The 20,964-nt window shown below is 37.7% G+C and overlaps 2 protein-coding genes across 3 annotated transcripts in view; both read right to left on the bottom strand.

Annotated features, from left to right (window-relative positions):
* The window catches only part of LOC135257500 (adhesion G-protein coupled receptor F1-like), a 47,720-nt gene that overhangs the window by 12,369 nt on the left and 14,387 nt on the right, over nt 1–20,964 (bottom strand). The gene's annotated exons all lie outside the window — the stretch shown is intronic.
* The window catches only part of LOC135257499 (adhesion G protein-coupled receptor F5-like), a 41,828-nt gene continuing 33,161 nt past the window's right edge, over nt 12,298–20,964 (bottom strand). The window contains exons 30-33 of one of the 2 annotated variants that reach the window (XM_064340274.1): nt 15,246–15,287; nt 15,060–15,119; nt 14,590–14,653; nt 12,298–14,358 (exon numbers count right to left, since the gene is read on the bottom strand). In XM_064340274.1, coding sequence (XP_064196344.1) covers nt 14,285–14,358; nt 14,590–14,653; nt 15,060–15,119; nt 15,246–15,287 — 240 coding nt within the window. In that variant the 3' untranslated portion in view covers nt 12,298–14,284. The remainder of the gene's footprint in view (nt 14,359–14,589; nt 14,654–15,059; nt 15,120–15,245; nt 15,288–20,964) is intronic. The other variant, XM_064340273.1, reaches the window with a different exon arrangement.

The following is a 20,964-nucleotide window of genomic DNA, read 5'->3' as shown; positions in this document are numbered from 1 at the left end:
AATCGGCAACAAGTAGTATACTGTGTGAATGACAATACTTATTGGATGCTGCGGTCGGTGTTTTGGTGGATGTAGGGGGCTCTGGCTTATATTATATTATAATATATTATTAATAATGGTTCATGCACAGTTCTTGACTCTAATGAATGAACGTTTTAAAAATGCATATTTTAAAATGCAGTTTGAATACTGTATTTGATGATCAAATCAAACACAAAACTGGCTACAGGTAGTTTTGAGTGAAGCATTAATCTCAAATAATAATAAACTAACACATACTTGTTGATTCATTGAATGAAGGACTGGTGTCTGCAGAAAGAGAATATGTAGAGATAGGTAGCAAAGGCCAGTGAACCACTGCACTTTTGGGGGGAAAATCTGTAACGTGTTGCTCAAAATGATAATTAGCATTCATACTCAGGTATTCACTTATCTGAATGAAAAAACTTTAAAAGATACACATGTAGAAATACTAATTGAACATTGTACGTGAAAAGCAAGCCTAAAACACAACTGGCAAAAAGCATTAGTGAGTGAGACACTTATTTGAAATTATCTTGAAGCAGAGCGTACCTGTGGACGCAGGGGATGAAGCAGGGGTTTCTGCAGAAAGAGAGAATATTTAGACTAGGACAGTAAAGTGAACCACTGCTATAAATGTTTGGTGAAAATAAGGGTATCTAGTTCATCAAATTATTCACAGTTCATGCACAGTTATTTACTTTTGTGAATGACAAAATCTTTAGAATGCACATCAGAAAAAGTAGCTTGAATACTGCACTTGATGATCAAAACTAACACAAAACTGGCTACAAGCAGTTGGGAGTGAAGTATTTGTTTCAAATTATAATGAACAAGTACATACTTGTTGATAAATTGAATGAAGGAGTGGTGTCTGCAGAAAGAGAGAATATTTAGACAAGAATAGTAGAGTGATATGAATTAAGGAAAAAAATCTGAATCTTCATCAAATTATAAATAATGGTTCACTTTTCACTTTTCTGAATGAACCACTGATTTCACTCATTTCCTTAAATGATTCACATCTAAAAAGGCAGTTTAAATATTGTACATGACAAGAAAACCAAGATACAACTGGCAGCAAGTAGTTATGAGTGAAGCATTTGTGTCAAATTAAAATGAACCAGGACATACCTGTTGATACAGTAGAAAAAGGAGTTGTGCCTGCAGAAAAAGAAAATATTTAGATTCGGACAGTGAACTGAAACACTGATATGAATTTTCGGTGGAAAAAAAACGGTATCCTGTTCATCAAATTATGAATGACGGTTCATGCACAGTTCTTGACCTTTATGAATGAAAAAAATCTTTCAATGATATACATCTGAAAATGTAGTTTGATTACTGTACTTGATGATTAAATCCAACACAAAACTGGCTAGACATAATTGCGAGTGAAGAATCTGTCTCAACTTATAATGAACCAGTACATACTTGTTGATACATTGAATGAAGGAGTGGAGTCTGCATAAAGAGAGTATATTTAGACAAGAATAGTAAAGTGAACCACTGATATAAATTTTTGGAGGAAACAAAATTGGTTTCCTGTTCATAAAATTATAAATGATGATTCATGCACAGTTCTTTACTTTTATGATTAACAAAATCTTTAAAATGTACATAGATTGAATACAGTATATGATATTCAAAACCAACACAAGATTGGCTAGACACAATTATGAGTGAAGCATTTATCTCCAAGTATAATGAAGCAGTACATACTTGCTGATACACTGAATGAAGGAGTGGTGTCTGCAGAAAGAGAGAATATTTAGGTTAGGGCAGTGAAGTGGATACCTGTTGTGAATATTTGGCGGGAAAAAAATTTGTATCTTGTTTCTGAAATTATAATCACAGTTCATGCAGAGTCCTGGACTTTTAGGAATGACACAATTTTTAAGACACACATCTGAAAATACTTGAATACTGAACTTGCTGATCAAAACAAACACAAAACTGGCTAGATGCAATACTGAGTTGAGAATCTGTTATAATGAACCAGTACATACTTGGCTCTAGTGTTGTTGATACATTGAATGAAGGAGTGGAGTCTGCAGAATGAGAGAATATTTCGAAAAGAGCAGTGAATTGAAAGACTGATGTGAATTTTGCGGTTTTTCCTCAAATATCACATAACAGTTCCTAGACAGTTGTCGATTTCTCTGAATTACAAAATCAGAAAACTGGGGAGAGAATATTTGGGATTAGTTGAGAGTGAAAAATGTGTCTCAAAATAAAATAAACCAGTACATACTTGTTGACACAGTGGAAGAAGGAGTTGAGTCTGAAAAAGAAAAGAATATTTTGGATAGAGCAACACTGATGTGAATTATGGCGAAAAATAGAGTGTTCTTGTATTTGTTCTAGGAAATTTCAAGAAATAACGTTAGATTTAATTTCAGTACTAATGATGTCAAAATACCGGTCATTTGTAGAAAACGTCATGCGAAAGATTGTGACACCAAAAAAGGAGATTTATTGTGAATGCAGTAATTGCCTATTTGATTATTCTACTCATTGATGGATGTGCTCAACATTTGCTCTGGAGCTATAAGACATTGGTTGCTTTCTTACCTGGGTTTAGTTCACAGAATGGTCCATTGGGTGGAATGGCATTGATGCATCCACATGTGTTAGCAGTGATGGCACTACAGTTGCTATACTTTCTGCAGCTCTCCAGTGACCAGGAATACTCTTCTTCACATTTGCACTGGAAACCAGAATCGACTGGGGAGCACACTGAGACACAACAGGAGAGAAATTCCTAGTGTGCCATTATTGGACTTTATTTCTCACGGCTGTACATTACCAATGACACATAAATACTTCCATATATTTACTTCTGGTTAATCATTGAAAATAACCACACCAAGAAATGTTCAATGAAGTATAAATAAATGAAATGCTTATTGTTTTACATCTAAAAACAAGACATTTGTTTGAAATTACTGAATTAAAATTGAAGTTCAAAACAGAATGTGCTTACCTGTAGTGAGATTTACATCAGTGATTTCAATCACGTGGTTGAGTTCAAAAGGAAAACTGTAGGTGTTGTCTAAAAGTAACTTCAGTTGATCTACCACTGCGTCATCAGAAACGCTGACTTCGATTTCTATAATGTACTCGAGAAGTGGAAGTTCTGTGGCTAGAGAAACTGAAAGAGCAGTCTTCAGTCAGAACGCTCTACCAATGGAGAGAAGCAATAAATTGTGAATGCAGTTATAGCCTATTTGAAGCCCAATAACTGATGAATGTACTCAGTGTTTTGCTCTGGACCTATAAGACATTGTGTCATGGTTCTGTGTTTTCCTGTCTGTGTTTCCCTTGTTGGGCCGCCAGATGGCGGCACTTCTGTTTTGTGTCCTGCTCCCCCCTGTTTAATTGTATGATTGTTTTCAATTGTCTAATCATTGTTTTCTGGCTGTCTCGTTTGCCCTTCCCTTTCCGTGGCCTGATTGTTCATGGTGCCCTCCTGTGTCTCGTCAGTGTCTGTCTATTTAAGTTCCCGTCTCCTGGACTCAGGTGCTGGATCCTTGTTGATTGTTTGGTTGTGTCATGCCTCTGATCACGTTCCTGCCCTATGTGTTCCCGCCATGTTCTGTTTCCACGCGATTTTGGATTTTGGATTTTGGATTTTGGATTTTGGATTTTCTGTGTTCTGTATTTTGAAGTTTTCCTTTGTGTTTGAAGAGTTGCCCTGCAAGGCCTTTTGTTCCCTTGTGTTCCCTTTTTGTTAAGTAAAGTCTTTTGTTCTACCCCTTTTGGAGTTTGAGTTTTTCCCCCTCCGCATTTGGGTCCTAACCCCCACGCACGCATCCTGACACATTGGTTGCTTTCTTACCTGGGTTTAATTCACAGAATGGTCCATTGGGTGGAATGGCGTTGATGCATCCACATGTGTTAGCAGTGATGGCGCTACAGTTGCTATACTTTCTGCAGCTCTCCAGTGACCAGGAATACTCCTCTTCACATTTGCACTGGAAACCAGAATCGACTGGGGAGCACACTGAGACACAACAGGAGAGAAATTCCTAGTGTGCCATTATTGGACTTTATTTCTCATGGCTGTACATTAGCAATGACACATAAATACTTCCATATATTTACTTCTGGTTAATAATTGAAAATAATCACAACAAGAAATGTTCAATGAAGTATAAATAAATGAAATGATTATTGTTTTACATCTAAAAACAAGACATTTGTTTGAAATTACTGAATTAAAATTGAAGTTCAAAACAGAATGTGCTTACCTGTAGTGAGATTTACATCAGTGATTTCAATCACGTGGTTGAGTTCAAAAGGAAAACTGTAGGTGTTGTCTAAAAGTGACTTCAGTTGATCTACCACTGCGTCATTGGAAACGCTGACTTCGATTTCTATAATGTACTCGAGAAGTGGAAGTTCTGTGGCTAGAGAAACAGAAAGAGCAGTCTTCAGTCAGAAAGCTCTACCAATAGAGAGAAGCAATAAATTGCGAATGCAGTTATAGCCTATTTGAAGCCCAATAACTGATGAATGTACTCAGTGTTTTGCTCTGGACCTATAAGACATTGGTTGGTTTCTTGCCTGGCTTTAATTCACAGAATGGTCCATTGGGTGGAATGGCGTTGATGCATCCACATGTGTTAGCAGTGATGGCGCTACAGTTGCTATACTTTCTGCAGGTCTCCAGTGACCAGGAATACTCTTCTTCACATTTGCACTGGAAACCAGTATCAACTGGGGAGCACACTGAGACACAACAGGAGAAAAAATGACACCCTCTTACCTCAGATCTTTAGTGTGCCACTATTGGTTTTTCTGGCTGTACATTACCAATGATACATGCATTCATCAGTATGTTTATTCCTGGTTATTCAGCGAAAATAACCACGCCAAGGATTTTTTATGAATGTATAAGAAAGATGAGGCTTATTGTTTTTCTTCTAAAGACAAACTTAAGAAATTTTCTAGAAATGACTGAATTAAAATTGTAGTTCTTTGGAGAATGTGCTTACCTGTAGTAAGATTTACTTGAGTGATTTCAATCACATGGTTGAGTTCAAACGGGAAACTGTCAGTGTTGTCTATAAGTAACTTCAGTTGATCTACCACTGAGTCATCAGAAACGCTGACTTCGATTTCTATAATGTACTCAAGTTCTGTGGCTAGAGAAACAGAAAGAGCAGTCTTCAGTCAGAAATGTTTACCAACAGAGAGAAGCAATAAATTGTTTCACATGTTAAAAAAAAATTTTGAGAGGGCTATGATGTTGCAAAGTCAAATGTTCATCTCATTTATTCTTGCTCCATTACTCATCAGTACATTAATCATCAGATATGCACTTTTTTGAATGACAAAATCTTTCAAAGATACATATTAAAAAGGTTAACTGAACACTTTATCTGACAAGTTGAACCAAAACATAACTGGCAAAAAGTCATTGTGAGTGAAGCACTTGTGTCAAATTATAATGAACCAGTACATACTTGTTGATTCATTGAAGGAAGGAGTGGTGTCTGCAGAAAGAGAGAATATTTAGACTAGGACAGTGAAGTGAAACACTGCTATGAATTGTTGATGGAAACAAAATGGGTATCTGGTTCATCAAATTATAAATGACGGTTCATGCAGTTCTTGACAAAACCTTTCAATGATATACATCCAAAAACATAGTTTGATTACTGTACTTGATGATGAAAACCAACACAAAACTGCCTAGATGCAATTTTGAGTGAAGAATCTGTCTCAAATTATAATGAACCAGTACATACTTGTTGATACATTTAATGAAGGTGTGGTAGCTGCATAAAGAGAGAATATTTAGACAAGAATAATAAAGTGAACCACTGATATGAATTCTTAGAAGAAAAAAAATTGATTTCCTGTTCATAAAATTATAAATGATGATGCATGCACAGTTCTTTACTTTTATAATTAACAAAATCTTTAAAATGTACGTAGATTGAATACAGTACATGATATTCAAAACCAACACAAGATTGGCTATACACAATTATGAGTGAAGCATTTGTCTCCAAGTATAATGAAGCAGTACATACTTGCTGATACACTGAATGAAGGAGCGGTGTCTGCAGAAAGAGAGAATATTTAGGTTAGGGCAGTGAAGTGGATACCTGTTGTGAATATTTGGCGGGAAAAAAATTTGTATCTTGTTTCTGAAATTATAATCACTGTTCATGCAGAGTCCTGGACTTTTAGGAATGACACAATTTTTAAGATACACATCTGAAAATCTAGCTTGAATACTGTACCTGATTAAAACAAACACAAATCTGGCTAGATGGAATATTGAGTTGAGAATCTGTCATAATGAACCAGTACATACTTGGCTCTAGTGTTGTTGATACATTGAATGAAGGAGTGGAGTCTGCAGAATGAGAGAATATTTAGAAAAGGGCAGTGAATTGAAAGACTGATGTGAATTTTGCGGTTTTTCCTCAAATACCACGCAACAGATCCTAGACAGTTGTCGATTTCTCTGAATTACAAAATCAGAAAACTGGGGAGAGAATATTTGGGATTAGTTGAGAGTGAAAAATGTGTCTCAAAATAAAATAAACCAGTACATACTTGTTGACACAGTGGAAGAAGGAGTTGAGTCTGAAAAAGAAAAGAATATTTTGGATAGAGCAACACTGATGTGAATTATGGCAAAAAATAGAGTGTTCTTGTATTTGTTCTAGGAAATTTCAAGAAATAACGTTAGATTTAATTTCAGTACTAATGATGTCAAAATACCGGTCATTCGTAGAAAACGTCATGCAAAAGATTGTGACACCAAAAAAGGAGATTTATTGTGAATGCAGTAATTGCCTATTTGATTATTCTACTCATTGATGGATGTGCTCAACATTTGCTCTGGAGCTATAAGACATTGGTTGCTTTCTTACCTGGGTTTAGTTCACAGAATGGTCCATTGGGTGGAATGGCGTTGATGCATCCACATGTGTTAGCAGTGATGGCGCTACAGTTGCTATACTTTCTGCAGGTCTCCAGTGACCAGGAATACTCTTCTTCACATTTGCACTGGAAACCAGTATCAACTTGGGAGCACACTGAGACACAACAGGAGAGAAATTCCTAGCGTGCCTTATTGGACTTTATTTCTCACGGCTGTACATTACCAATGACACATAAATACTTCCATATATTTACTTCTGGTTAATCATTGAAAATAATCACAACAAGAAATGTTCAATGAAGTATAAATAAATGAAATGCTTATTGTTTTACATCTAAAAACAAGACATTTGTTTGAAATTACTGAATTAAAATTGAAGTTCAAAACAGAATGTGCTGACCTGTAGTGAGATTTACATCAGTGATTTCAATCACGTGGTTGAGTTCAAAAGGAAAACTGTTAGTGTTGTCTAAAAGTGACTTCAGTTGATCTACCACTGCGTCATCAGAAACGCTGACTTCGATTTCTATAATGTACTCGAGAAGTGGAAGTTCTGTGGCCAGAGAAACAGAAAGAGCAGTCTTCAGTCAGAAAGTTCTACCAATAGAGAGAAGCAATAAATTGTGAATGCAGTTATAGCCTGTTTGAAACCCAATAACTGATGAATGTACTCAGTGTTTTGCTCTGGACCTATAAGACATTGTGTCATGGTTCTGTGTTTTCCTGTCTGTGTTTCCCTTGTTGGGCCGCCAGATGGCGGCACTTCTGTTTTGTGTCCTGCTCCCCCCTGTTTAATTGTATGATTGTTTTCAATTGTCTAATCATTGTTTTCTGGCTGTCTCGTTTTCCCTTCCCTTTCCGTGGCCTGATTGTTCATGGTGCCCTCCTGTGTCTCGTCAGTGTCTGTCTATTTAAGTTCCCGTCTCCTGGACTCAGGTGCTGGATCCTTGTTGGTTGTGTCATGCCTCTGATCACGTTCCTGCCCTATGTGTTCCTGCCATGTTCCGTTTCCACGCGCTTTTGGATTTTGGATTTTCTGTGTTCTGTATTTTGAAGTTTTCCTTTGTGTTTGAAGAGTTGCCCTGCGAGGCCTTTTGTTCCCTTGTGTTCCCTTTTTGTTAAGTAAAGTCTTTTGTTCTACCCCTTTTGGAGTTTGAGTTTTTCCCCCTCCGCATCTGGGTCCTAACCCCCACGCACGCATACTGACACATTGGTTGCTTTCTTACTTGGGTTTAATTCACAGAATGGTCCATTGGGTGGAATGGCGTTGATGCATCCACATGTGTTAGCAGTGATGGCGCTACAGTTGCTATACTTTCTGCAGGTCTCCAGTGACCAGGAATACTCTTCTGCACATTTGCACTGGAAACCAGTATCGACTGGGGAGCACACTGAGACACAACAGGAGAGAAATTCCTAGCGTGCCATTATTGGACTTTTGCTTATTGTTTTACATCTAAAAACAAACATAAGCCATTTGCATGAAATTACTGAATTAAAATTGAAGTTCAAAACAGAATGTGCTTACCTGTAGTGAGATTTACATCAGTGATTTCAATCACGTGGTTGAGTTCAAAAGAAAAACTGTAGGTCTTGTCTAAAAGTAACTTCAGTTGATCTACCACTGCGTCATCGGAAACGCTGACTTCGATTTCTATAATGTACTCAAGTGGAAGTTCAGTGGCTACAGAAACAGAAAGAGCAGTCTTCAGTCCAAAAAGTTTACCCATAGTGAGAAACAATCAATTGCTTCAATCCATAAGAATAGTTTTGAGATGGCCATAATGTCATAAAGTCAAATGTTCATCTCATGTAATTCTGCTGCAAGTAGTTGTGTGAAGAATTTGTCAAAATTTATGATAAACCAGCACATACTTGGTTATTTATATATTCATAATTCATTGCCAAACATGGGGATGAAGATGCCTAATTCCCACCCCAATTTGTAAATGGTCGATTGTCTGCAACCTCAGCTGCACTAATATTGTAAACCTCATGGGCTATCTTAGGCTGTTTCTACATTTAGTTCATTTGCTCAAGTCCACATCTTAAAGGCCTTATTTTTCGAGCCTGTGATGCACCATCCCTTCATGAGAATCACATTGACTCACCTTCTCTTTTCTCCCTAAAATGGTCCAGTGGCATATAAGCATCCGTGTGTGTAACCTACAAAGCAAAAAACACAATGCTAAATAAAAAGTACAAAAAAGTTCATATTAACACTACTACCATTTGGGCCTTTACTCTATACAAAATTATTTTAATAACAGACATGTCTCTATTTTCTTCCAAGGAACTGACATCTGAAGTCAAGATACATAAAACTAGCACATGGGGACAAAATGACTGTATTTTAAAAAGAGCTCTACGGTGCTCCCATTTTAGGAGCATTTGATCCTGAAAATTGAAGTGTGCTAACTGGATAAATACTTTAGGAACACATTCACTAACATTGTGTGCTTCTAGATTTTTAAACTTCAGCACATTCGTCCCTTGGAAAAAAAAATGTTAGCATAAAGCCTTGTTGAAGTGCATTGGGATCAATTTATAGTGCTATGAATATTCAGTTCAATATGTAATGCTAAGCAATCATTTAATTGAACAAGCAAAGGCTGTTCTTTGAAGGTGACCTTTTAGTGAATTGTGAAACTCTTGAACAAAACCTTACCTGAGATAAGTAGTCAGGGATATCTAAGAAGCCTTCTGTTCCCAAAATATTCCCAATCACCAGCAGGACAGTGAGGCCAAGTACTGTTTTTAATATTGCCATACCTGCATGGGTACAAAGACAATTTATTCTATTTTTATTCCTTTTTCATTTCAGCATAACCCAAAGGTCAACATGATTCAACAAGTAAATCCAATGTGGGAATTAAGTCAATAGAAAATAAAAATGAGCTATGAGGTATTTTATTTAGCCAGGAAATTCCCATTGAGATACAAAATGTCTTCTTCCAGGGAGTCCTGGATAGCAGCAGACATTTAAATATTGTTTTATGCTAACAGGTTCACAGAAAGTTTAATCGAGCAATACACTGTATCAGGAATAAATATAAAACAATAACCCAAACATCGGTTAAACTCATATCTCACATCACTCACATTCAACCAGAGGGAAAACTGTGTGTTTATCAGTCTCTTTTAGGTCAACATTAACATTATCTATAGACATTATCAAGGACATAATAACAAACCGAGAAAAAAAATGTTCAACTTGAAAGTAAATGGTGCAATATGTGCATTACAGAAATAAAGTCCTTTTATAAACAATGGAAAAAAATTTGTAAAGAAAAGAGGTCACGTCCAATGCCAAGAATTTCAGACAATGTTTACACATAAAAGAAGAGGTAGTCTGCGCAAACAACCACTCTCCAAATGAGGGTCCTGTTTAGGGTTTAGTAAAAAGCTGAATTAACGTATTAAACTGCTAAATCTTACCGCAAATCTGCCGATCCTCCCTTCTGAAGGACTCATTTTTCAGTGAACAGTGAACATGACATTTGAAACAAGCATCTAGGGCAGACTAGAGGTGGACACGCCTACATTGAGAACTATGGGAAACAGTCACGTAAAAGCTCCTGAAGCTCGCTAAGAGGACCCTCAGGCAAGACAGGTTTATTTTACGAACTAGTTCTTTGTACTTTTATAGTGTCACAATTGAACTTTTAATTATTAAATAAACAACCCGTGTTGACAATTTGTGACCCAGAATATGATTAACGCAAAAACAAACAAACATGGATGCACAAAATGGACACACAAATCCATCCTGTAATTGTGAAAATTATTTCTGTGTGTTAACTAAAAGTTTACTTATGGAAGTCTACACTCATTTTTTTTTTCTATATTCTAAGTCTGTGTTCTAGAACTCCAATGCTTTCGATTACCTATAGTGAGTGTTATATCAGCATTGTAATGTTCAGATAAGAAAATTTAATCATTTCTGATCTTACACCTTTAAAGGATAAATCAAATCTGGAATATGTGGAATGATGGTTTGAAAAGCAAGGGGTTTTATTATATTTTATTTCTGACATAGAAAATAACTTCTGAGAAAACAGCACAGAACAGGAACCTTTGAGTTAAAGTTACGTTGTATTTTTCAACAGCAGCAATTGTAGGCTATCAGGATTTTACATTACAATTAGTAATTCAATTTCATATCTGACTGAATATTTTCCCCCCTTACCATTACTGTCATAGGTATCAAGGTGACTTTCAACATTATCATTAGGACAAAAAGTATTTTTAAAACTTAAATATTAAACCTTTTTGGTGTTATGCCACTTGTGAATTATTAAGTTCCACTCTCACTGAACTATCACAATGTTGGTATTTGGCATTTTTCCTCAGTACAATTGTTAGTCAAATGATTGTCCTGTGATCGACTATGAAAGTGCTTATAAAAACAGATATGTGACAACTTACTTGTATCGAGGTTTCTGGTCATGCCTAACCAGAAAAAAATATAGCAAACAATGTGGTTGTTTCTAGATGCGCATACTTAACAGGGAATTCCACTGCAAAACAACATTAACCTAACAAACCAAGATGTCACTCATTAAGCCTCTCTTATAGTGATTGGCCAAAGCAATCTCTGAACAGAGATATCATCAGCAGTGGATGGTGTGCATTGGACAGAGATACCGTATGTGTCATTATGGCATACACCTCTACCCTTTCTCATTTTTGAGAAGTCATGTATTGTTATTAATTACATTTGATAAATACATAATCTCACCCTGTAATTGTAAGCCTGCATGCAAAGATAATTTGGTTCTAAATGACAGCATGGTATGCAATTTCTGCAAGTAAAATCTCTCTTACATACCCATGCATACAATAAGGCTTTGGTTTGATGGCTGCGCAAGCATGAGACTCGTGTGTTTTCAAAAGAACGCAGAGACTCAACTAACCAGCTGTTTAATGAAAAACATTTAAGATTGACAGTGTGAAGGTAACTGAACCAAACACTGCAGACAGTCTAACTACATGGTAAGTGACTACAAACCCTACATTGAAAACATTTCATTTTAACTGGCTGTAGAACTGGTAAAACTCTACATTGATTTCTCAGACCCAGATACTTCTATCGTTATTTCCAGAGGAGGATAAGTCAAGCACTTTTGCATTTTGCTGTTGATGTGTTGTTTAGAAAAAAATCAATGAAAAATGACAACAAATAAACAAGAGACAATCTTGTTATTTTTGTCAGATAATTTATTTAAATTATTCATTTGGATGTGGAGAATATTTAGATTACCTTTCCTATGAGGGAATGTCAACAATGTCATTCATACTGTTACGGCCGGCTCGACTGGCCGCAACAAACCAAGTCCAGATGCACCAAAAACAGACAGAAACTGATCTAAAAACAAACCCAGACATTTATTAATCTAAATTACAAACAAAGGCACAAACGAAAACACACAAAGTTCACAGAACCAAAGATCTCCACACAAACTACAAGCCCCAATAGAAAAAAAACTCCCCTGCCTCATACTACTGGGCTTATATTGGGCCACAGGCAGGTGGAGGCAATCAGGCAATTAGGTAATTAAGCAACTACCTCCACCTGCACTACCCAGGCAAGCAGAGGCAGGGGACCCAACACCCCCACCCATAAGACAAAAAAGACAAAAACTAAAGGCCTTTTTTTCTCTCTCTCTCTCTTCAAATTACTATACAAAACTAAACAAAAAAGAAATACCAAATGTCCACAAATTGTCCAGGGAAGCCGCCGTCGCTGCAGGGAAGTGTGTGTCTGCGCGCGGCGTCCTCGCCGCCGCAGGGAAGTGTGTGTCTGCGTGCGGCGTCCTCGCCGCCGCAGGGAAGTGTGACTGAAATATTCTCCTGTTTTTAACCTCCACACTGCTTTTAATTACTGTTACACTGCTGTCTCTTTCTCCATTTGATGTCTGTAACTTGTTTGTCTACTGTCTTGTGTAACTTTGTGTCTTATGTCAAAAGAGATTTCTATCTCAGTTGGGTTTATTCTTGGGGTTGGCACAAGTGAACAGCATGACTTTTCCAAAGTAAGGTCACCAAATAAACATTATTGGATATTAAAACGAATTTATAGCTGAGACCTTGTTACTGGATAAAATAATGTCAATTTTGCTGGAGAAATATGGCAAAGAGTGAAAAGAGTGCCAACCAACCCCAGGATCCCCTAACTGTATGCCATCAATGACAGAATATAGTAGGGCTAAGAGTGTTTTAATCATTTTAATCATTAATCATGACTCCATCATGAAATTCCTTCAGCATCTACATACAATTGACAAAATGGCCTACAATGAAAAGATATAATGACAAGACAAACAAATACATAGCTACACAATGCACAATAGATAGCTCAAACAATTAACTGTCATCAAGGAAAAAATATATATGTTTTTGTGCCAAACATTATGGAGCTCGCTGCATGTCACATGGGTACAAAACAGACTGCAAAACAACCGCAGCACAAAATGCTAAATGCTAAAAAGTAATTTGCAAAAATTAAGAGAGACTTCAATTTACAGCTAGACTGCACATGGATTGGAATCAACTGGAAAAGAAAGGGGATTGATCATTTAAAAATGACCACGTTCACATTTCAGAAATTCCAACCTGTACAAGTTTGATTTCACTGACAGCAAACTATTCATTGTGTAATCAACTTTGAATTTACTCAATAAGAAGGTTAAAAGGACTGTCCTTGTTTCATACAAAACATTTTACAGTACAGGCAGGTGCAGCGCATTCGTTGTTCCGTCTTACAGGGAAACACCTACTCCAGATGAACACTATAAAAACGAGGAGCCCTGACTGGTGTAACTGTTTCCTGTTAGGCAGGCAGCTTGGAGAGCCGTTTTTATAGCAAGGGCGTCCCCGTGCAAGGTGATACCACTCGGTCTACAATGGCAAATCACATACACAATAGGGATGGAGAAAGACTTTTAAAGCAGGAGTGTCTAATCTTTCCTGAGACGGGCCTGTGTGGCTGCACACCTTTGTCTCCCGCAACAGTAAACCATCTGATTCAACAAAATCAAGGTCTTGACTGAAGTCCCTGATTGTATTAGACTAGAGTCCCTCGGGCTAAAATAAATGGTGGCATATACAGTGCAATTCAACAATGATATACTGTGTATGGGCAGTACAAAAGTCAGTATGAATTTTGTATGAGTATTTCAAAGACTGTAGGACAAAATGGTGTTTACAAAATGAGAGGAAACTGAAGAATAAAAATATCTGGACAAAAAAAGTGCTTTCTAAACGAATATAACATATTGACAATTAGCCGTTCGCGTGTCCATGGTCTTGAGGTATATGATCATATAACAACATAGACAGCCATGCCGAACAGCACTAAGTATTGAGGAAAGAATCTGAAGCAGCGTTTGATTGGCTTGAAGTTGCGGCTTCTGAGACATGGTATGCATCTGAAAAAAAAGGAAATATTTTTCGCATTTCATTGTGAATTATAAAGTTTAAATAGGGGTTTCTATGACACTCTTAGATTTAAAAGACAATGCCTTGATTTAATTGGAAACGAGTTTTGAAGGGATATGTCCAAACAATTAAGACCCACACACACCAAACATAATGTATTTCAAATAATGTACAATCTCACACATATGCTTTGTAGGTTGTTCTCAGTCCACTCTGCTTACCTCTTCTGCCTCGTCTTTGAAACAGACCCAATCCACTTGATGAAGAGGGACCTCCACTTGTGCTCTGTAAAATAAATATTAATCTTTCATGGCATACAGTGGTTTCGATCGAGCCCTGACGACTTGTTGTTTTGCTTTGCTGTACTTGTGCTTCTTCAACTCCGCCATTGCAGAAATGCTCTGCGAAAACCTGATTCCACCTCACAAACCCACACCAACCCCTCCCCACACAGAAAAGTGTCACACCCAGAAACGTCCTGAACACATCTTAGAAGAAATATAGGAAGAGAAGCATGGATTCAGCAAATGTGAGCAAAGACAGAGATTGCCAGTGCATCATAGATATAACTGAGCATGATTATTTTATAGTATTTCAAGGTAAAAATCCTGCATAGTATGCCTTTAAGAGAACAGTTCCAGAGCAGTACCTTGCAGGAAGTGGATTGAAACACACGGTCGCCTGCACTTACCCTTGTGCGGTTGGAGCTTGTGTGTATGAATGAAAACCTCCCTGCTAATGCTGCTCGTATCTGCAAGAAAAGAACAGGCAATTACTCCTGGAAATGCCGAAGAACGCAAGAAAAATTTTTTTTAAACTTCTAATTGTTTCCAGCAATAAATTAACATATAAATAATGTTAAAACTCCAGAACTTACCCTGCTGTCTAACAGTATTCCAAACACTAAAACAAAGAAACCCTTCACAAGAAAAACACAAAGCATTAATTTTAGTTTTTAGCATCAGTGTTGGCAGACTAAATAATTGTGTAAGACGCAACCAGTATATATATATGTACTGAAAAGCAATAATTCCTTTAAATACTCTATACATTTTGCACATATCATTTTATTTCATGCAGATACATCAAATAAACTAAGCATAACGTAAAATCACTTGGATAAAACCAGAATGCATAAACATCTATGAGTACCTGTAATGAATTGAGAACGGTGAACACAATGTGGAGGCCAATGTTTTTTGGTTCGATCATAATTCCTATTCCGAATCCCCACGTGAGTCCAAAGAAAGGGGTGAGGACAGCGATGCACCTTGCGATGACCACCACTGCATTTCTTTCGTCTGTCTGGTTCTCTCCAGTTCCCCTCCTTATCAATTTATACAGTACCACAATCAGGATGATGAAATTTATGGCCACTATGGCCAGGGCAGGAATCACAAAAGCAAGGAGGGCCTTTGTCTGAAACCAGTTGAGCCAGCAGGCGTTGTCTGGCCGGAAGTATCCGTTCTGTGGTGCTGTGACTGCCACCGTGACGACGGCAATGATTAGGGGGGCGCCATAGCCTACCGTGAAGCTGATGGCCATCATCACCCTCTTGGACATGTGAGAGAAGACCATGACCATGTGGTAAAAAAGCAGGACACCTGAAATCAACATCCAGAAGAACAAGGCCAGGTAAAAGAAGTGGATGAAAAAAGTTGCAGCACTGCACGGTCCGACTGGCGTCTTCTGATCACTTTTCGATATGCCCGCCCCGATCATAAACCATATGTTTGCGATCAGCAGGGACACAGCGATGTTGACGATGGTGACGTGCCGCATGTACGATATGTTGTTTCTGGTGACGGCGGTCCAAACGATGGCTTCAATGATGAGGCACAGGACCAGGCTGCCCATAGATATGGCCACTCCAATGTAGGTGATGAAATCCAAAATGAGTCTGATTGCTTCGGGGATGAAAGGTGACATCAATATGGAGAAGGAGGTCAGGTGGTTACAGACGCACGTTATGCTCTTGTTCCCGACATTTTTAACCTTGCACCCCGATGAGTCCCAGGCTGTTTCTGTGAAGTTCCAGAAGACACACTGTGGATTGCCCAGTGTTGTGTTTCTTATTTGGAACGTCAGAGTGATGTTAGTAATTTTGCTGTTAGTGTAGGCTAATAAGACGGCTCCGTTAATCGTGTTATTCGAACTGGTGAGGTTCCGTGGCGGTAAAACTATGTCCAGGGTAAGAAAGCGTACAGTAGTAATTTCAGATCGGGAGCTAGGCATCGATTGAAATACCATTACATTGTCAGTTGAATTAAAATAGGATATGTCGTAGTCCTCAGAGTATATTGTTTTGTTTAACTGCATTGTGGTTGTTGATATATTGGTGGAAGTGTTGCTGATGACCTTTACGATTTCCTCTACTGTATTCAGTAACTTAGAGCCGGTCCCGTTAGTGCTGGCGTTGCTGTTTAATATGTTCCAGGTAAAATTTGTTTCTTTAGAAACTAAAATATCCACAGTTTGCAGAAAATTCTGAAAATTAAACAGGAAAACTCAGTCAGAGTCAGAATCTTACTTACTGTGTGTGCTTCAGCCTTACATAAACATGATAATTAGTTGGCTTTTATATCTTTTATTTGGCACTACTATCTAATCATAGTCAATTATTATTATTATTATTATTATTATTATTATTATTTTTATTATTACACATAGAAACGCTATTCCCTTTTACAGCAGTGTATTGCTATCACAGTGAAATAAATATTTCCCACTCAGTATCCTCATAATATAATATCTTTTCATCACTTCTCATCGCCAAAAATCACATATTTCCATCTCCAAGATTTACATTGAAACAAACAAGGTATGTAAAACATTATGAATGTGAATATGAAGTATGAAGTTATGATATGAAGATCAAAAATAAAATTAAAAGAAACAATTTTACCAAATAATATTAAAATCTTATTAAAGTGTGGATGTTACAGTGGGTATAGAAATAGAAAAGGATGTGTGCATAAACATATCAGTTAGGAAAATTAATAGTCAATATTTCATACCTGAATCACACTTTCGTTGAAACGAGTTCCATTTTTATTTATAGCTACTATAATATTCTGCAGTATGTCCACATCAGTTAAAATATTTGCAGTAGAAATGACTACATCATCGATCAACTTCATGTTGACCTGATAGAGTTCCTGTACAAACCCTGGAATGTCTTTATCCAAAACCTGCACATTAGAACAACAACAAAAAAAAAAAGATGGAAAAATTAAATATCAAATTTGTGGCCCCACTGATATTAAGGGTCATGTGAGCCACATCTTTCAAAAAGAAGCACGGGCATTTTACAAGGGTTAAGGACATTCAGGAAGTTCAGCCCTTAGAGTGAAGCCACACCTCCTCAAACTAAATCGCTGGGCCTCGGTCTCACCTCCCACAATCAGTTGCTTGTGGGCTTAATAAAATTTGAAATTGGGGGGGGGGGGGGTCCGATTTACACATCGTATCTGTAATCTGATTGGTTATCGGTCCCGGCCGTCGCCGTCTTGTCTGGCGTCGCCAGCTATTCCAGCTTGCTTCGTGGACTCAAAAAGAATCGGCTCTCACTGAAATTGATTAGAGGCAACGTCATCGCCTGAGAAATTCACTTCTTGTCGAAGGATATGTGGCTTTGCCCTTCTTAGACCAGAGGTTTGTGAAGTTTGCTCGATTTAGCTGCAAGCTTTCGATTAACATTCAAACAGTTTGCTGTGTTGGTGTTGAACCCATTTTCTTTTCTGTTCTCTTCATTGGTAAATTTTTTTCTTTTTTTGGTAAAATACTGTTCAGAAATTAGGGAGTATCCAAATGTACGAACACAGTGTAATAAATAGCAATTTCTGTAATTAGAGCTGGCCGTATTATAAGGAACGGGATATTACCTGTGATTTTAATTGTAGCTCCTTAATTTCTGGTGAGAGGCAGGTGTTGTTCACAAACGTCCACTTGCTACTCTTGCACTGTGCCGCCCTGCTGCCTTCTGTTTCGTTAACGCAGCCTACAACAGCGATGTCATTTTCTGTTCCAAGGCCGTACACACTGTCGTTACAAGTAAATTTCACATCTGGAGGAAATGATGAAAAAAGATCAGTTTCACATGACTTTTACGTGAGGTCTCTCCACAGTTGTACTGGAACTGCTTAATGCATTCTATTGCTTGAGCGCATGGCTCATATGACATATGGACAGGCTGGTATTTTCATACGTCATAAACTGAGCTTGTATGTTCTTGAGTTAATCCCGCATTTAAATGAAAAGCAGTAATTAACAAGTGAGAGGGAGTAGGTTGATATCACAACCTACTCCCGGTGTATCACAAGTCCTTGCAATTACATTACAGGCATTTAGCAGGCACTCTTATCCAGAGCAACTTACTCAGCTTTGTACATACATAGCATTTACAGTGCATCCATTTATACAGCTGGATGCATACTGGGGTGATGCAGGTGAAGTACCTTGCTCAAGGGTACAAAGCCAGTGTCCCACCTGGAAATCAAACCTGTGACCTTTAGGTTATGAGACCAGACGGTGGAAATTAGTAAAATGGTCAAACCCATCAACACTGACCGTTTTTGACGAAGTGCACTGTAGCTTCCTTTGTGAGCTCTTTCTTTTCAAACGTCATTTTGCAAATGAATGTTTTGATTTCCCCTTCATTTTGGCACGTCACGTCGATCGTGGTGCAACAGGAAACAATATCATTACAGGATGCTGCAGGGGAAAAAAACATGTTAAAAACATCAAAATAGATGTAGCTGTCATATTTACAAAACCTTTCTGGTATGAATACATTTCTATCCAGAGTGACTTCATTTTGATTCTGAATGTGCACTTGCAAGCCTCCAAATGTGGGTTTATTTCATAGGGTTTTATTCCTCTCTTGGATGACTGCTAGTGGTCTACAACTTTAATTAAGCTTTGTTCTGCAATGGTGCAGAAGGATCTCTGTATCGATCTCTAACACATGTCGATATCACAATATCCATCTATTCTTATGAGTTGCTGACTGCAGTACAACTGAAAGAATAGCCCACTAACTTCAGCGTAGCATATCACTAGCCAGATTGCTTTTAAATTTAAATTAATAAGTGCTGTCTTTAATTTGAGACAGAACTTGCCAAAATAGTATGTTTCTATGCTGAAGTGAAACATTATGTTCCTATCAATCTCATCTTTGTTATTGGCTGCTGAATATCAAGCTCATCAGTTAGAATTTGAATGTTGCCATGGCCACAGAATATTTTCTTTTCTGAATGTACCTCTACCTCAAAACTCTGAAAGAACATTGATAGTAATCCCATACACGTGTTGATGGTAGATTGCCTAATATGCAGAGAATTATGACACTAAAAAGTGTGAATGACTCAAAAAGAGTATGACTGATCCTAATTAAACGCATACGCGGAGGAACAACAAACACAATATAAGCAGGCCCTGGAAGCTCAACTACCTGTACATTAGAAAAAACAACATGGGAATTTACTCAGTTGTTGACTATTTTCGATCCACTGTAGGCTGAAGTTGGGTGCCCTTCCACAGCACTTCAATTCGACCTTTTGATTGCAGCGGCTGTAGCTGACTTGATTCTCCACAAACACTTCGGGTGTAGGCTGCACTGCAATGTACTTCTTTCGGATAAACTGCACAACGCCAATTTGCACAGAGCATTCATATGTTCCTGTGGAAATAAAGAAGAGGTATACAATTGTTTTTTTTTTTTTCAAAGAAACTTAAAAGACATGTTTGATGTGTTTTCCATCTAAGGTTATGGTTGAATGAAAAGAAGGTAAATTGTGTACTTCTGACAAGCACAGGAAAGGAAATGGCTTCCTCTAGTGGTGAAGTATGGGTACTGCGGATCATGACTCCTGGATTGTACAGTATAAGGCTTACTGTTTTCGGTTTTTACTGGGTTTTTGTTTTTAGAGAGAATGTTCACTCCTTGGAAACCCACCTAACTGACCTGTTGACTGATGATAGGAAGCCATGCAGTGTACAGCATTATTTTAAAAATATTTTTTGGGGGCTTTTCAGCTTTATTGGACAGGACAGTGTAGAGAGACAGGAAGAACAGGGAAGAGAGAGTGACGTGCGCCAAAGGTCACGTGGTCGGATTCGCACCGCCGACGTGGCGGCTCCTAATGAGCATGTGGACAGTGCTCTACAGGCTACGCCACGAGACACGCCGTTACAGCATTAGTTTAAAAAGCACTGTTGAAAATCACTTTGGTCAAGTAAGAATGTTGTGGAATAATAACAGTAAGTAAAGCTCAGGGGGATGGATATCTGAATTACTTACCGCTGTCAGATATAAGGATGTTCTTTACAATCAGATTTGATGTCATCTCGTTGATCACATATTTTGAAGCACTTGTAATATTCATTCCATTCAACTTCCAGGTTACCTTATTTCCCTCTTTGTCCACAGTTGGATTACAATTCAAAGACATGTTATCTCCATAAAAGACCATATTCAGATTCTCAAATGTATTTTCTAAAGAGAAAAGACATTGGCCCACAAATAAGCACTTGCTGATTTCACATAAATACAGTGAGCTCCATAATGTTTCGGACAAAGACATTTTTTTCTTGAT

This window comes from Anguilla rostrata, chromosome 6 (assembly GCF_018555375.3).
Source record: "Anguilla rostrata isolate EN2019 chromosome 6, ASM1855537v3, whole genome shotgun sequence".
Taxonomy (NCBI): Eukaryota; Metazoa; Chordata; class Actinopteri; order Anguilliformes; family Anguillidae; genus Anguilla; species Anguilla rostrata.
This window is presented reverse-complemented; position numbering and strand designations above follow the sequence as displayed.